General features: G+C 43.0%; 1 protein-coding gene across 2 annotated transcripts in view; it reads right to left on the bottom strand.

Annotated features, from left to right (window-relative positions):
* Window positions 1-16,788, bottom strand: part of ANKS1A (ankyrin repeat and sterile alpha motif domain containing 1A) — a 183,406-nt gene that overhangs the window by 143,090 nt on the left and 23,528 nt on the right. For both annotated transcript variants that reach the window (XM_072137187.1, XM_072137188.1), the window contains exons 2-3: window positions 12,486-12,566; window positions 2,245-2,401 (exon numbers count right to left, since the gene is read on the bottom strand). In XM_072137187.1, the coding sequence (XP_071993288.1) occupies window positions 2,245-2,401; window positions 12,486-12,566 (238 nt within the window). The remainder of the gene's footprint in view (window positions 1-2,244; window positions 2,402-12,485; window positions 12,567-16,788) is intronic.

Genomic DNA, 16,788 nt, shown 5'->3' with positions numbered 1-16,788 from the left:
ATCCCAACCTTTAGTCAATTCATACATTTATCATTCTAAAATCATCTTTTCTCCATTATATAAATGAGCCTGAGCACATGGAGAGAAAAAGTTACTGTTACCCCTCCCCTCTCCCTGCTCATGTCCGTGTGTGATGTATAGTAAATTATTGCTACTGTTTGTGCTTTATCTGCTGCATGTGAGAAAATATGCAAATTTTTCCAGAATGAGATAAATAAAACCACGCCTCTTACAGCATGGCTTTCCTGATCCCATCCTGGAAAAGCATATTTTCCCATAATCCCCTAGTGAAGCATCAATGGCTATAAGACTTTACACGCCTACATAGTGGCAGTCTCCGTAAGGAAAACTCTTGCTTCCCGACCCAAGTCAAAAGCTCCTCATCCAGCCAAACCAGTTCACTACGCTGTACTGAGGAGACCCAATCAGGTTGAAACAGTGCCGTCTACAGTTGGGAGTCTGTTCTTCTGGAATAGACATACTGGTTTTGCTTTAATCCTGCATCATGTCAGAAGGCCTCTTGTAGGTCATGCTTGATTGTCAAGGGAGCTGCCTTACAAGGCAGCTGAAAGAGGTATGGTTTTCCTTATCCCATCCTGGAAAACTTAGAATATTTTCCGAGAATCCCCTAGTGGAGCATTCATGGCTATAAGACTCCACACACCTACATGGTGGCCTTAATTGACAGTCTCCGTAAGGAGAACTCTTACTTCCCGACGTATGTGAGAAACACAGACATCAGCTAGTTGTAAGCTAGATACACAGACAAGCAACTGACATTCTACCTTCTCCCATAAACATGGTTGCATCTTGTGGCAGTTGTATCTTATTTATACACTGGCTGCAGGGGGTGTGGCCGACAGAACCAGGAAGCAGAGGAGCCAGCACCCGGAGTGTCACATCATTATATAGGCTGTCAGTCAAGCACTGGAGGATGTGGCTGTGCCTCTGACTCATGAATAAGCAGGACTGCTGAATATTAAAATGTCTCATTGGACCCATCTCAGGTCATTTGCATACAGCTTTAGGAACTGATAGTTTGAGTTTACAGGCATGTAGAGGATTATACTGTTATTTGATCATTTTTTGTAAAAATTTTATACGTTGCTAATTGGCATTTTCGACTTTGGGCGCTATATTCTGTTATGGGGATAAACGGCGGGAACTAACCACTATTATATTTTGATAGAACGGACATTTTGGGATGTGGAGTTACCCAACATGTTAATGATTTTTACCGTTTGGCACATTGTAATAAATGATAAGTTACTATACAACATTGGGTCCTACAAAGGGTGAGCGGCTGATATCAGAGTTGTGCTCCAGCCGGGCCGTGCACACGAAGCTGTTGCTGGAGCCGGCTCATGTGAAGAAAGAAGAGGAGCTGGCTGGGGAGTCGGAATGGAGAGTACACAGTTTATTTTTTTTTTATATACTCGAGAAGGGAAGTTTGAGCACAAAAATTGTGCTGAAAAACTCTCCTTGTGCTCGAGTATATATATACGGTAAGTAGTAACTTTTACCAAAGTAATTATGTTATAAATATGTACAGCATCGTTCCATCAATTCTTTCCCAGTTTCAAACACAGATGCAGAAGATGAAAGTACATCTGCAAAGTCAAAGTTTTGCCTGCAGCTTTCAGATTCCACCTTTAGCTGACAGGCTGGAGGAGGACACACATTACAAACGCCTTTATATTTTGAACCCTTCCACCTAGAAACACAGTCACCCCTTTCATATCATATAAGGATTGTGTGCATGCAGAACAGAACCGGAGATTACCACTCTTAAAGTTACATAAAAAAACTATTTTTTTTAGTACAATTTCAAGGGTGGATGATTTTGGCTCCATGAAGCATCCATAAACAATCCATGTATCATATTAAAGGGGAGATGCAGTTAAATATGACCCTAGAATAGTGGTTTTTAGGTAACAGGGTTCAGGAGATATAGCCCTTTGAAGTTGGCCACTGTCATAACGTTTATAAAAGTCCTTTCTCCACGGGGCATGTACAAATATGACGTATATAGCCATACGGCAGCAGTAAAGGGGTTAAACCGACACCCAAACTTTGTTTCAATGGGTCACAGTAAAAGAGACCCTTATTTTTTTAAAAACACAAGTAATAAATGTCCTATGTGAGGAAACAATATGCAATCTACATGCATATAATGTTTAAAGAACTTTTATTTCTGGCAAGGAAATCCTTTGCTTGATTAAAATAAAATCTTATCTGATTTACCTGCTCATTGACTTTAGCATGGGAAGGTCCATGATGAATAAGCAAGCGTACAATCTGAGCATCTCCTTTCCATGCGGCTAAATGTAAGGGAAAGCAACCTTTACAATCTGCGATATTTGTTACGGCTTCATTCCTCAGTAGAACCTCCACCACTTCCCTAAAAGGGATACAAGAATACACCATTAGTTCATAAGCATCAGAATGGAAAAAAAACTTCTTTAAAAAGGAAATCTCTCACCACATTTGCATAAAATACAGAAATTGACAGGGTTCCATAAATTCACTGACATCCTTCTTTTGGGGACTTTTAACCCCTTCCTGCTCTGCGTCCGATATATTGAACGCTGATCGCAGTAACTTAACGTTCAAAGTCCTATACATCGGACGCAGAACCGATGCCGGTTCAGCTCAAGATCTGAGCCAAACCAGCATCGGGAAACACAGGGTGCATGTGCATAGGATGACACTGCTAATACCCTGCAATACATCAGTATGTCCCATGATGGAAACAGTAAAAAAAAAAAAAAAAAAAAAAAAAAAAAAAGAAGAAAAGGTTATTCAATAAAAAAATAAAGAAATCATAAAAATGCACATAAGCCCCATAACATATAAAGCGACATAACACAAAAATAGTCTAAATCATAACACAAACCCCACATATATAGTATCACCACGTCCGTAACAACCCGTAGAATAAAAGTAAATCATTATTGAGCCTGCACAATGAACCCTTCAATAATTATGATTTTTACCGATTCCCACCAAAAATGCAATAAAAAGTGATCAAAAAAACTCCAGAATGATACTGGTGCCAAAGTACAACATGTCCCGCAAAAAACAAGCCATCAAACAGCTCCGTAGCCAAAAAAGTAAAAATGTTATGCCACTTGGAAGACGGCAATGCAAAATTGATAGATTTTTCCCCACATAACGGATTTCACAAATTTAGTAAAACGGAAGAAAATATATTCATGTCTGGTATCCCCGTAATCACACTGACCCATAGAATGAAGATAACATGATTATTAGGCTATAGGTGAAAACCAAAAAAAAAAGTAAAAACTCCAGTACAGAATTGACGCTTTTCTACTCCTGCCCTCAAAAAAAAAAGTTCCTAAATTTTCAACAATAGGTGATACCATCCCCAAAATGGTAACACTGGAAAAAGCATCTCATCCCGCAAAAAAAATTCCATCACATGGCACCAATAACGAAAAAGCGAAAATTTTATAGCCTACAAAAGGGGACAATGAGAAAACTAAAATACTGGCAGCTGCAGGTCCCTCTCTCCCTCGCTGTGCGTCCATAAAACAAGTAACAGCCACATGTGGGGGTCTCTGTACTCGGGAGAAATTGCATTACAAATTGTATGGTGGGTTGTCTCTATCTTTTGGAAATGTGTGAATTTTAGGGCTAAGTGAACGTATAACATACAAAATTTTACCTCCATTTTGATGTAATTACAATAAAGATCTCAAGGGGTTAATCTTCCTAAAAGTGGATTCTGATCGTGTGAGGGTTGCAGATTTGAAATGGGTTGATTATATAGGTTTTGATGTTAAATATGTAAACTTTCATTCAAAAACAGTATTTATCTCAAAATAGTCGATTCTGAAAATACAGAAAGTCGATAATCTTTTTGTAAGACACGTGACAGCAAAAGAATTATCCAGACATTACAAAAATTATGAAAATGTAAAGTAGACATATAGGAAATGTTATTCAGCAACTTAGGTGGTAACGTATATATACTCGAGTATAAGCCGACCCGAGTATAAGCCGAGACCCCGAATTTTACCACCAAACACTGTGAAAACCTATTGACTCTAGCATAAGCCGAGGGTGGGAAATGCATTGGTCACAAACCCCCCCCCCCAGTATATAGCCTACCCCCAGCAGTATACAGCCAGCCCAGGTATCGCTGCCTCCCAAAATGTGCACTATAAATATATAATAAAGGTTATTCCTGGCATTTAACCCCTCAACAGAAAATCGCGCCCAAAGTAGAAAACGCTGATTTTTGCCATTTAAAAAAAAAAACAAAAGGCCATAGAGTCCTTAAAATGCTAGCATTGAAAAAGTCATCAAGTCGCTAAAAATTACACCACACACAGCTCCGTACACCGAAGTATGAAAAAGGTTTTTAAACATAAAACCTAAACAAATCTGGTAGCCCTGTGATCGTACCAACCCAAAGAATGAAGTAGACCAAGTCCACAAGAAAATGGTGCAAATGCGTTATTTCACCATTTTCACTGCATTTGTAATTTTTTCCCCACTTCCCAGGATACAGCATGGCATATTAAATACAGTCACTATGAAGAGCAATTTTACACAGAAAACAAACCCTCATACAGCGGTGAACGTGGAAAAATAAAAAAAGTTTTGAAGGTGGGGAATAAAAGATGGAAACGCAAAGAAAGAAAAGGGCCTCGCGTTACGGGGTTAAAGAGAACCCGTCATGCAAAATAACCCCCCTAAACTAAATATATTTTCATAAACTGCCATAAGAGAGCATTGCCTCTGTCCCTTCATTGTCCCTCCACATGCCTGTAAACCTAAGCAATGAGGTCCTAAAGCTGTATGCAAATGACCTGTGAAACATCCAATGAGTCATTAGCATATTCAAGCTGTCAAGCTTATTCATGAGTGGGAGGTACAGCCATACCCCCAGTGTTTGACTGACAGCTGCTCTATGTAATGGCTGCTCCATGTGCTTGCTGGTGGCCACGCCTCCTGCAGCCTGTGTATGTATAGGAGAGATACAACAGCTCCAGGAAGCCATGTTATAGCAGAACATGTCCGGTACTTGTGTAGCTGATGTCTGTGTCATGTGTATTAGGAGGATGCAGCATGTCAGCAGGTACACTAACTATGCTTTACTATACATTACACACTGACATGAGCAGGAGGAGGAGAGGGGAGGGGGAACAGGGGTGACATCACTGCCTCTGACCATGTGACCAGCCTCATTCACAAAATAAAGAATAGATGATTTTATAATGATTAATGTATGAACTGACTAGATAAAGGAAATGTGGAAATAAATGTAAAACATAACTTTTAATAAATAAATAAGACCGCTAAAAATATCCAAATATAGTATGCCACCGACAATAAAATAATACTGGCTGTAGAAGAAGACAGTAAAAAAAAAAAAAAATAAATGGTTAGATCTTACCAGCTAAGGATGTTTACGCGGAATAAACAGGTAGCAGAGGTCCTCTCGGAATAGGAGCATGATCAGACATATGATCAGAAGGCCTAGTACGCCCATACTGCAAAACCCTTGCCTTATAACCCCAATAGCTCCTGTCCTGACAAGGACAGTCCCAGTACTCACCCTGTCAGGTGCACTACCGACCCTGTCACTAAAAGAGCAGGGACATCTGTGATCTGACTGCCTGCTGCGACTGTGCCCTTTCTTTATAATTTAATTTTGGCATATCATCCTTATGTCTCCACTTACAATTTGTACTTATTTGGTTCTAGTGTGGCACCTATTGCAGCATCATCAATTAGAGATACACCCCCTTCTGTATCATCATTTTGTGTCACGGAACATAAATTTCCTGGCAAGCTCCGGTCACTTCCGGGTGTGCTACCATTTGCGTCCCAGGTTTTGGAACACAGATGGATTGCAGCGAAACGGAAGTGAGTATTCCCCTCCTACAGAAGGAGGTGGTCTCAATGCCCAATGGGTGTTCTTAATGACCCACCGATGGCTGCTCAATGGGTGTATCACTCCATCAGGCGTGACACGCTATTTAACATGGCCAATCATCCTACGCGGTACTGCCTTGCAATCGGTATACCATACACCACTGTGTTGATGCCCTGGAATGGTCAGTTGACTGTCTTAGCCCTAGTTCACAGCAGGCAGTCAGATCACGGACTAAGGAATTCCCTGATGACTGAGGCAAGAGTCCTGCCTCTCGATAAGTGTCGGGATCTTTCCTGGATTTAGAAAGGGACCTTAATGTCCCTACTCTTTCAGTGACAGGGTCAGTAGTGCACCTGACAGAGTGAGTACTGGGACTGTCCCATTCCCTGGACAGTCCTAGTTTCTCCTATTCCGAGAGTACCCTTGCTACCTGTTCATACCGTGTAAACATCTGAGCTGGTAAGATCTAACCATTTATTTACTCATGCCATCTGTAAAGCATCATTTTATTCTTGGTGGCATTCTATATTTGGCAAATTTTAGCCGTTTTATATGACTTAACTTTTAATAGATATGTTTTAAATTTACAGTCATGGCCATAAGTTTTGAGAATGACACATATTTTCACATGCTATGTTGCCCTCTTTTTTATGTGTGTTTGTCAGATGTTTTTATCACATACTCATAATATGATTGCACTTTTATTTCTGTAACAAAAGCTTTTATAGACAGAATGGGTTACTGCATCAAGTCAATATTTGCAGTGTTGACCCTTCTTCAGGACCTCTGCAATTCTCCCTGGCAGCTCTCAATCAACTTCTGGACCAAATCCTGACTCATAGCAGTCCATTCTTGCACAACTTTTTGTTTTTTGTTTGTCAACCCATCTCTTGATGATTGACCACAAGTTCTCAATGGGATCAAGATCTGGGGAGTTTCCAGGCCATGGACCCAAAATCTCTATGTTTTGTTCCCTGAGCCATTTAGTTATCACTTTTGCTTTATGGCAAGGTACTCCATCATGCTGGAAAAGGCATTGTTGATCACCAAACTGCTCTTGGACGGTTGGGAGAAGTTGCTCTTGGGGGACATTCTGGTACCATTCTTTAGTCATGGATGTGTTTTTAGGCACACATGAATGGTTTCAGGATGCTTTATAGTTGGCATGAGATAAGACTGGTGGTATCGCTCACCTTGTCTTCTCCGAACAAGCTGTTTTCCAGATGTTCCAAACAATCGGAAAAGGGATTCATCAGAGAAAATGACTTTACCCCAGTCCTCAGCAGTTCACTCTCTGTACCTTCTGCAGAATAGCAGTCTGACAAAGTTGTTTTTTCTGGAGAGAAGTGGCTTCTTTGCTGCCCTCCTTGACACCAGACCTTGCTCCAAGAGTCTCCAACTCACAGTGCCTGCAGATGCACTCACACCTGCCTGCTGCCATTCCTGAGAAAGCTCTGCACTGCTGGTAGCCCGATCCCGAAGCTGAAACACTTTTAAGAGACGGTCCCGGCACTTCCTGGTCCTTCTTGAGCGCCCGGGAGCCTTTCTGGCAACAATGGAACCTCTCTCCTTGAATTCCTTGATGATGCGATAGATTGTTGACTGAGGTGTTATCTTTCTAGCTGCAACATTCTTCCATGTTAGGCCAGTTTTGTGCAGTGCAATGATGACTGCACGTGTTTCTTTAGAGATAACCATGGTTAACAAAAAAGAAACAATCATGCCAATTACCAGCCTCCTTTTAAAGTGTCCAGTGGTGTGATTCTTACTTAATCATGACAGATTGATCACCAGCCCTGTCCTCATCAACACCCACACTTGTGTTAATGGAGCAATCACTGAAACAATGTTTGCTGCTCCTTTTAAGGCAGGCCTGCAATGAAGTTGAAATGTGTTTTGGGTGAAAAAGTTCATTTTCTAGGCAAATATTGACTTTTCAATTAATTGCTGTTAAAGGAAACCTACCACTTGAAGTGGCAGGTTTCCGATGGCAATACCGAGCACCAGCTCAGGGTGAGCTGGTGCCGGAGCCTATTTTAGTTAGTGTTTTAAACCGCGGTATGTGACCACTAGTTCATACAATTGCACTGCAATAAGCATCTTCTCTGTCCAGCCTAGCAGGCATGTGCCTATGGCAGACCCGGGAGGTTGGAAGTATGAAGGTTGAAGTATAGAAGGTTGTTACTGTTGTGGAGTTTGAGCCATGAGGTGCTCTGCTAACGCCACCAAACACCTTAGCCTCAGTTGCATATTTCTAAAGCATTTTGGCACAGAAAGAGGAGGTAGGAAATAAAAAAAATCCCTGGTTTCCGTGTAAAAAAAAGGAATTAGTCTCACCAGTAATTCAGTTTCCACAAGTCCACCATGACGGCCCCCCAGGAGGTTGCTTCCCCTTCCTCTGTAGGGACAGGAAATTGAGAGTATTAAAGGCCCCACCCTCAACCTCCCACCAGTGCTTATCAAATAACTACACCGGTATAGGATCCAACTCAAATTTATTCAGTACGTTAATTTCACATACATAGATAAAACATAAAACTTCTTATACAAGTGGGAGGGAAAAAAATAGGCCCGTCATGGTGGACTTATGGAAACTGAATTACCGGTGAAACTAATTCCTTTTTTCCATATCGTCCCCCAAGACGGCCCCCTGGAGACATACCAAATTATGTCCAGTCAGGGAGGGACCACAGCCCGAAGTACTTTCCGGCCGAAGGCCAGATCTCTGGAAGTTAGAACATTAAGTCTATAGTGATTAACAAAAGTAGTATTTGAGCTCCATGTGGCAGCTTTACAAATCTCTTCAATAGAGGCTCCCCCTAGCTCCGCCCAAGATGTAGACATAGCCCTAGTAGAATGGGCTTTGACTGAAAGCGGTAGGGGAACACCCTTGACCTTGTAGCATTCTTTAATGGCTTCAGTATCATCCAATTGTGGTCTTTGAAGCCTTCTTGCCTTTATGTTTTCCTGCAAATTGAATGAACAGATTTAAATCCTTTGTCCAAGGACCAGAGGCTTCAAGATAATTAAGCACTGTACGCCTTACATCCAACAGATGCCATTTCTCCTCCATAGGACTTCTTGGATGCTGGCAAAATGTTGGTAAGACAATCTCTTGGTTCCTATGGAAATTAGAGACAACCTTAGGCAAGAAATTTCTGTCAAGCTTAAGCGTAATCCTATCCTCAGATATAGACAAACAGGGTTCACAGATAGACAGGGCTTGCAACTCACTTAACCTTCTAGCCGATGTGATGGCTATAAGGAAGGCAGTCTTTAAAGTCAAGAGACGCATGTTGTAAGAGTCATTTGGTTCAAAAGGGCTCTCAATTAGGGCGTCTAAGACTAAAGATAAATCCCACTGAGGGGATGACTAACAGTAGGACGTAGACGTGAACAGGCCTGGAAAAATCTTTTAACCCACCTGTGTTCTGCAAGTACGGTGTCATAGAATGCACTCAGGGCAGAGACCTGGACTTTCAAGGTGCTAGGTCGAAGCTCCTTTTCAAACCAGTCCTGTAGAAAATCAAGGATTTGACAAACATTAGGAGAATCCTGATTAGGCATATCCTTAGACCATGAAGAAAACTTTTTCCATATTTTAAGATATATGGCATGAGTTACAGGTTTCCTACTATTTAAGGTCTTAATTACCTTATATGATAGTCCCTTCGTTTTCAAGAAGGCGCTTTCAGGATCCAGGCTGCCAATTTTAGAAACCCTGGATTCTGATGCAGGACTGGTCTTTGATGTAGAAGGTCTGGCCTCTCGGGAAGAATGAATGGAAGGTCCACTGCTAACTTCTGAAGAATTGGGAACCAACTCTTCTTCGGCCAGAAGGGTGCGACCAGGATAAGACTGGTTGGACTGATCAACAGCTTCTGCAGCACCTTGCTTACCAACGGAATTGGGGGAAGGCATATACCAGATCTTGGCTCCAGACCTGTGAGAAAGCATCCAGCCCCCAAGGGGCCCCTCTTGGATTTAGTGAGTAGAACTTCTCTACCTTGCAGTTCTTCCTTGAGGCAAACAGATCGATGGCTGGTAATCCCAATCTTGAAATGATCTCCTGAAAGACCTCCTTGTTCAGACTCCACTCGTGTGGAAGGATCTGAGATCTGCTGAGATAATCTGCCACTACATTTTCTGAGCCCTTCAGATGGATGGCTGAAATTGAGCGAAGATTCTCTTCCGCCCATGAGAATATTTTCTGGGATATCTTTAGCAGTTCCCTGGATCTGGTTCCACCCTGCCTTTTTAGATAGGCAACTGTAGTGGTATTGTCTGACATTTTTATGTGATGCCCTTTCAAGTCGTCCGTGCAAGCTTCCAGTGTCTCCAGGACTGCTCTCAATTCTCTTTGGTTTGAAGAGACTTGATTTCTCTCCCGGGACCAACGACCCTGAACATATTTTCCTAGCAGGAGAGCTCCCCAACCGGAACTGCTGGCATCCGTCTGAATCTGGATCAATGGCCACTGTATCGATTTCACTCCTCTTTGAAGGTTCCTGGGACTTTTTCAATCTTCCCCCCACTCTGGCGTCATTGCCGTTTTTCTTGCTTATTTGTGGAACTGAAGAGGAACTGTTTGCTTCTTCCTCCTCTGGATGTACTCCCAAATCCTTGTCTCCATGTTTGTCTGCCCTTAAATCTTTGCTAATCTCTGGTTGAGCGAAAGCCACGAAAAAACGGTTTGTCTGTTGCTTCGCTTCCGGAAACCCTTTCTTACGGTCAGCTGCTTTATCCAATATATCATCCAGCTCTACGCCAAACAAAAACTCCCCAGAAAAAGGAAGGCTACACAACTTAGCCTTAGAACACACATCACCTGACCACTGCTTAAGCCAAAGTGCTCTTCTGGTTGCATTTGACAATGCGGCTTCCCTTGTGGAAAAACGAATAGTCTCTGCCGATGCGTACGCTAGAAAGGTTGCTGCTGACTTCAGTAGCGGGATGGAATCTAGAATCTCTTCGCTAGACGTACCTTCTCTAAGGTGATCTTCAAGTTGTCTTAACCAAAAGAAAAGAGTGCGAGATACTGAGGTAGTTGCAACATTAGTTTTAAGAGTCGCCATAGAGGCCTCCCATGCTTTCTTAAGCAGACAGTCTGACTTCCGATCCATAGCATCCTTTAACTGGGTAGAATCCTCAAAGGGTAAATGAGTTTTTTTAACAACTTTGGAAATGGGAACATCAACTCTGGGCACATTATCCCAAATTTTCATCTCCTCAGGGTCAAATAATAAATGGTTCCTAAATTCTTTGGGAATTGTTAAACGTCTTTCTGGGTCTTTCCACTCATCCAAAACAAGATCTTTCAGATTTTCAATGATTGGAAAAACTCGCACTTTCATCCCTCTCAAACCTCCAAACAATTCGTCAACTACTGACCTTTCTTCTACTGTGTCCTCAATATTAAGGGTGTCTCTTAATGCCTTAATAAGCCCATCCATATCTTCATTTGGAAAAAGATATTTAGGGTCATTGGGTACGGATTGTTGCATGATATCAGACTCCTCAATATCCATTTCATATGAACATGAAGGTTGCTCATCATCAGTGTCTACACATACAGGATTTCCTCTGACTTTCTTATGCGGCGCACTTCTAGAAGCTTTGATCTCCTCACGCATCACAACCCTTAATTCATCCATAAATGAAGATTTCTCTTTATTAATATCCTGTCCAAACTATCCTTGCATAGGCTCTTTTTATATGACACATCAAGTTTTTTGATCTCTCCTTATCACATTCCTTAACTTTCTCCTTGACAAACATGTCCTTCTCCTAATTATAAAAACACAAAAACCCAGGAGTGATGCTTAATTAAAAAAGCCGACTCCCAAACACAGCATATAGTGCCAGCAACATTGGCGTTCAGCCAGACGTCCTACTCACAGAACCCAGGGATATGGAACGATTTTCAGCCATCTTGTTCCCAGAGACCTCAGCAGACAGCGACTACACCGTGGTCTTATACATGCTGCAGGCGTCTGACGTCATCTTCCGCGGCCCTTCCCCTAGGCCGTGACGTTGAGGCCTCTGACGTCAGTTCCGGCAAAACCGGCAACTGAAGCCTGAGGACCCCAAGTAGGACTCCCTAAAGAGGCCGGACGAGGGAAGCCCCGGGGGAACAGGCACCCACGAGGGGTACGAGATTCCACCTCCCCCCCCCCCCCCAGAGGAGAGAGGGACAGGAAAAACACTGGTGGGAGGTTGAGGGTGGGGCCTTTAATACTCTCAATTTGCTGCCCTACAGAGGAAGGGGAAGCAACCTCCAGGGGGGCCGTCATGGGGGACGATATGGAAAATATTGTTACTTGAAGGAAGAGGTAGTCTAAAATCATAAACACCATGCTACAGCCAAGATTATATGTAGCTACTAATAGCATAGTTTAAAGAAGATGCATTTATAAGATGAATACAAAACAGACAAGACAGTGATCGCGATAATGTTAATTAAGAATTGAAGGTAATGAAAAATATTTGAAAATTGGACACAGATTTTCACCTAATTAAGAGATTATTTCTTTGTCGTTTCATTAAGAACAAGTAGAGGATGTAAACAAGTACCTACTTGTGACCATTTAAAGCAGCATGATGTAAAGGCGTGTATCCTGAGCTGTCAACACAATTCACATTGGGTCCACGCCAAATGCTGAAAAATAAGACAAAGGTATTATTATAAAAATGCAATCCATAATCTGTTAAAGGGGTTTGCCCATGAAAGAAAATTATCAAATTTTAAACCCCATGTAATGTTTACACATGTTTTGAACCCCTTTCTTTACAATTTTGCTCAGTTTTATTGCAGTTTTAGCTCCTTTTACTTAGTTGTGGTCAGTGGAAGATTACAGATTACAGCAAGAAGTCTCTAAACAGACACATTATGATCCCAATAATGCTGTGTGCGGTTAGATTATCAGCGTACAGGTCTATATACACTTTCATATAGCCTCTGAACATTATATTAGTATCTCTCTCATAGAAAGAAGAGACAGATCAGAAAGATGACATCCATTAGATGCATATTACACATGACATTCTCAGCTCTGCTATTACACGTATAACATATATAGCTCTGCTATATCTCACCTATAACACATACTGGCAGATCTGCTGTACCTTCCCCCGATAAAGATCTTATCTGCCTGTAGCTTTACTCTCCTCATGTGCTGCCGGCCGGAACTGAGTGTGTGTGTGTGAGCTTGTTCTGGAATGCAAGGGTGAGGGCTAGAGGTAGAGAAAACTCAGTGCAGCATCAGACAAAAGAGCAAGATGTCTGCCGACCCTAAATGAAGAGGATAAAGGGTTGGATCCAGGGGCAACCAAAATTGTGTACACCAGGACTGAAAGAGACAAGTTGGAATTATATTTGTGAAATGCTGTATTTTTTCTTAACATAGAATGTGGTATTTTGTGATCCTCAGTACATTTAAAAAAACTCGTCTTCGTGGGATTCCCCTTTAAGAATTTTGTACTAGTGTTTTTAAGCCTAAACCAGAAGCCAGACATACATAGAGTTATGAAAAGATTGGCATGCAAATCCGGGTGTTAATTACTAATAATGGTTCAATGTTAGAAAGCATTGGGTTATAAACGTGATAAAAAAAAATTCAGTGTAGTTAGTATTTTTCTCAATAAATCAGGGATTATAGCTACAGTATTTGTTAATACTTTGCTAGGCACAACAGATTTTGTTAAACTGAAAATACAATCATAAAGGTCCTGGTAAGTAGAGCATGCAACTAGTCATGAATGTTTAGCATCGCATGACTTTCCATCTCTTGTCCTTTTATGGACAGAAATACAGCAGAGGTAAAAGGCATTTATGAACCATGGACCTTTAGCTCTAGGCTACCCAGCAGAGGATTGGATCTCCCGGAAAGCGGCACAGAGGATGTGACCCCTCCTGGGAAGACTCTTAAATGCTGCGGTCATTCTTGACCACTGCGTGTAAGGGATACCTGTGATCAGAGCCGGTTCCAATTGGGGTGTCAGAGCGTGGCATCAGCTGTGATACACAGCTGACTCCCACTGCTTCTGGTGCAAGCTTAATTTGTGAGCCAGTGCCAGAAGCTGGACATATACAGCACATCCTGATGAGGGGTGTACCTTCCTGCAAGGATGTACTATTATGTCCAAGTGCACTTAGGGTTCAATATTGAGTTAACAATGCACTTTGTAAAAACTATGTTAACAATGCAATTAGGCAAATCTCCTCTCCAACAGTACTGAACTGCATTTGAAAGTGTAATTTAAACAGGGCTGTGGAGTTGGCAAGACAAACCTCGGACTTGAACTCCTCAATTTCCCAAACTTGACACCCGTTTTCCTTGCTCCACAGTCCTGTTTTCCAGGTCCCTCTATCAGTGATTGAGATAAACGTGGGATTTCCTTTCCAGTGCCTTATTCCTCTCATCTATAGCAGAGGACAGGGCCGCATCTGCCGTGAGGCGAGATGAAAATCTCGCCTCAGGCGGCAGAATGCGGGTCCCTGTAAAGGGCGGCGAAATTGGCCGCTCTAAAGTGGGCGATTCGGGCGTCCATTAACGCCCGAATCGCCCACCAGCTAAATAAATCGCGCCTGTTTCTTTAAGACACAGGCGCGATTTATATGCGGAGCGACTCAGCGCCTTTCCGGCAGCTGCGTCGCTCCGTTCTAAGCAGTGACACAGGCGTCATGACGTCACGCGCCTGTGTCACTGTGCGGAGCCGCGGCTGCCAGAAGAGCCGCATGAGGACGGGACCCGCGCGCCGAGGGAGCAGCTGCCTGCAGGTGAGTATGATATTATTTTTCATGTACTGTCATTTATTTTATGTGGGGGAGTTATATGTGGCCATAATTGATGTATACTGGGGCGAAGGGGAGGGGGCTGTATATGGGATACAGTACATTACTAAGCGGGGAGGGGGCTGTATATGGGATACAGTACATTACTAAGCGGGGAGGGGGCTGTATATGGGATACAGTACATTACTAAGCGGGGAGGGGGCTGTATATGGGATACAGTACATTACTAAGCGGGGAGGGGGCTGTATATGGGATACAGTACATTACTAAGCGGGGAGGGGGCTGTATATGGGATACAGTACATTACTAAGCGGGGAGGGGGCTGTATATGGGATACAGTACATTACTAAGCGGGGAGGGGGCTGTATATGGGATACAGTACATTACTAAGCGGGGAGGGGGCTGTATATGGGATACAGTACATTACTAAGCGGGGAGGGGGCTGTATATGGGATACAGTACATTACTAAGCTGGGAGGGGGCTGTATATGGGATACAGTACATTACTAAGCTGGGAGGGGGCTGTATATGGGATACAGTACATTACTAAGCTGGGAGGGGGCTGTATATGGGATACAGTACATTACTAAGCTGGGAGGGGGCTGTATATGGGATACAGTACATTACTAAGCTGGGAGGGGGCTGTATATGGGATACAGTACATTACTAAGCTGGGAGGGGGCTGTATATGGGATACAGTACATTACTAAGCTGGGAGGGGGCTGTATATGGGATACAGTACATTACTAAGCTGGGAGGGGGCTGTATATGGGATACAGTACATTACTAAGCTGGGAGGGGGCTGTATATGGGATACAGTACATTACTAAGCTGGGAGGGGGCTGTATATGGGATACAGTACATTACTAAGCTGGGAGGGGGCTGTATATGGGATACAGTACATTACTAAGCTGGGAGGGGGCTGTATATGGGATACAGTACATTACTAAGCTGGGAGGGGGCTGTATATGGGATACAGTACATTACTAAGCTGGGAGGGGGCTGTATATGGGATACAGTACATTACTAAGCTGGGAGGGGGCTGTATATGGGATACAGTACATTACTAAGCTGGGAGGGGGCTGTATATGGGATACAGTACATTACTAAGCTGGGAGGGGGCTGTATATGGGATACAGTACATTACTAAGCTGGGAGGGGGCTGTATATGGGATACAGTACATTACTAAGCTGGGAGGGGGCTGTATATGGGATACAGTACATTACTAAGCTGGGAGGGGGCTGTATATGGGATACAGTACATTACTAAGCTGGGAGGGGGCTGTATATGGGATACAGTACATTACTAAGCTGGGAGGGGGCTGTATATGGGATACAGTACATTACTAAGCTGGGAGGGGGCTGTATATGGGATACAGTACATTACTAAGCTGGGAGGGGGCTGTATATGGGATACAGTACATTACTAAGCTGGGAGGGGGCTGTATATGGGATACAGTACATTACTAAGCTGGGAGGGGGCTGTATATGGGATACAGTACATTACTAAGCTGGGAGGGGGCTGTATATGGGATACAGTACATTACTAAGCTGGGAGGGGGCTGTATATGGGATACAGTACATTACTAAGCTGGGAGGGGGCTGTATATGGGATACAGTACATTACTAAGCTGGGAGGGGGCTGTATATGGGATACAGTACATTACTAAGCTGGGAGGGGGCTGTATATGGGATACAGTACATTACTAAGCTGGGAGGGGGCTGTATATGGGATACAGTACATTACTAAGCTGGGAGGGGGCTGTATATGGGATACAGTACATTACTAAGCTGGGAGGGGGCTGTATATGGGATACAGTACATTACTAAGCTGGGAGGGGGCTGTATATGGGATACAGTACATTACTAAGCTGGGAGGGGGCTGTATATGGGATACAGTACATTACTAAGCTGGGAGGGGGCTGTATATGGGATACAGTACATTACTAAGCTGGGAGGGGGCTGTATATGGGATACAGTACATTACTAAGCTGGGAGGGGGCTGTATATGGGATACAGTACATTACTAAGCTGGGAGGGGGCTGTATATGGGATACAGTACATTACTAAGCTGGGAGGGGGCTGT

The sequence above is a fragment of the Engystomops pustulosus genome, chromosome 2, assembly GCF_040894005.1.
Source record: "Engystomops pustulosus chromosome 2, aEngPut4.maternal, whole genome shotgun sequence".
Classification (NCBI taxonomy): Eukaryota; Metazoa; Chordata; class Amphibia; order Anura; family Leptodactylidae; genus Engystomops; species Engystomops pustulosus.
The sequence above is the reverse complement of the archived record's forward strand: the minus strand, read 5'-3'. Positions and strand labels throughout refer to the sequence as shown.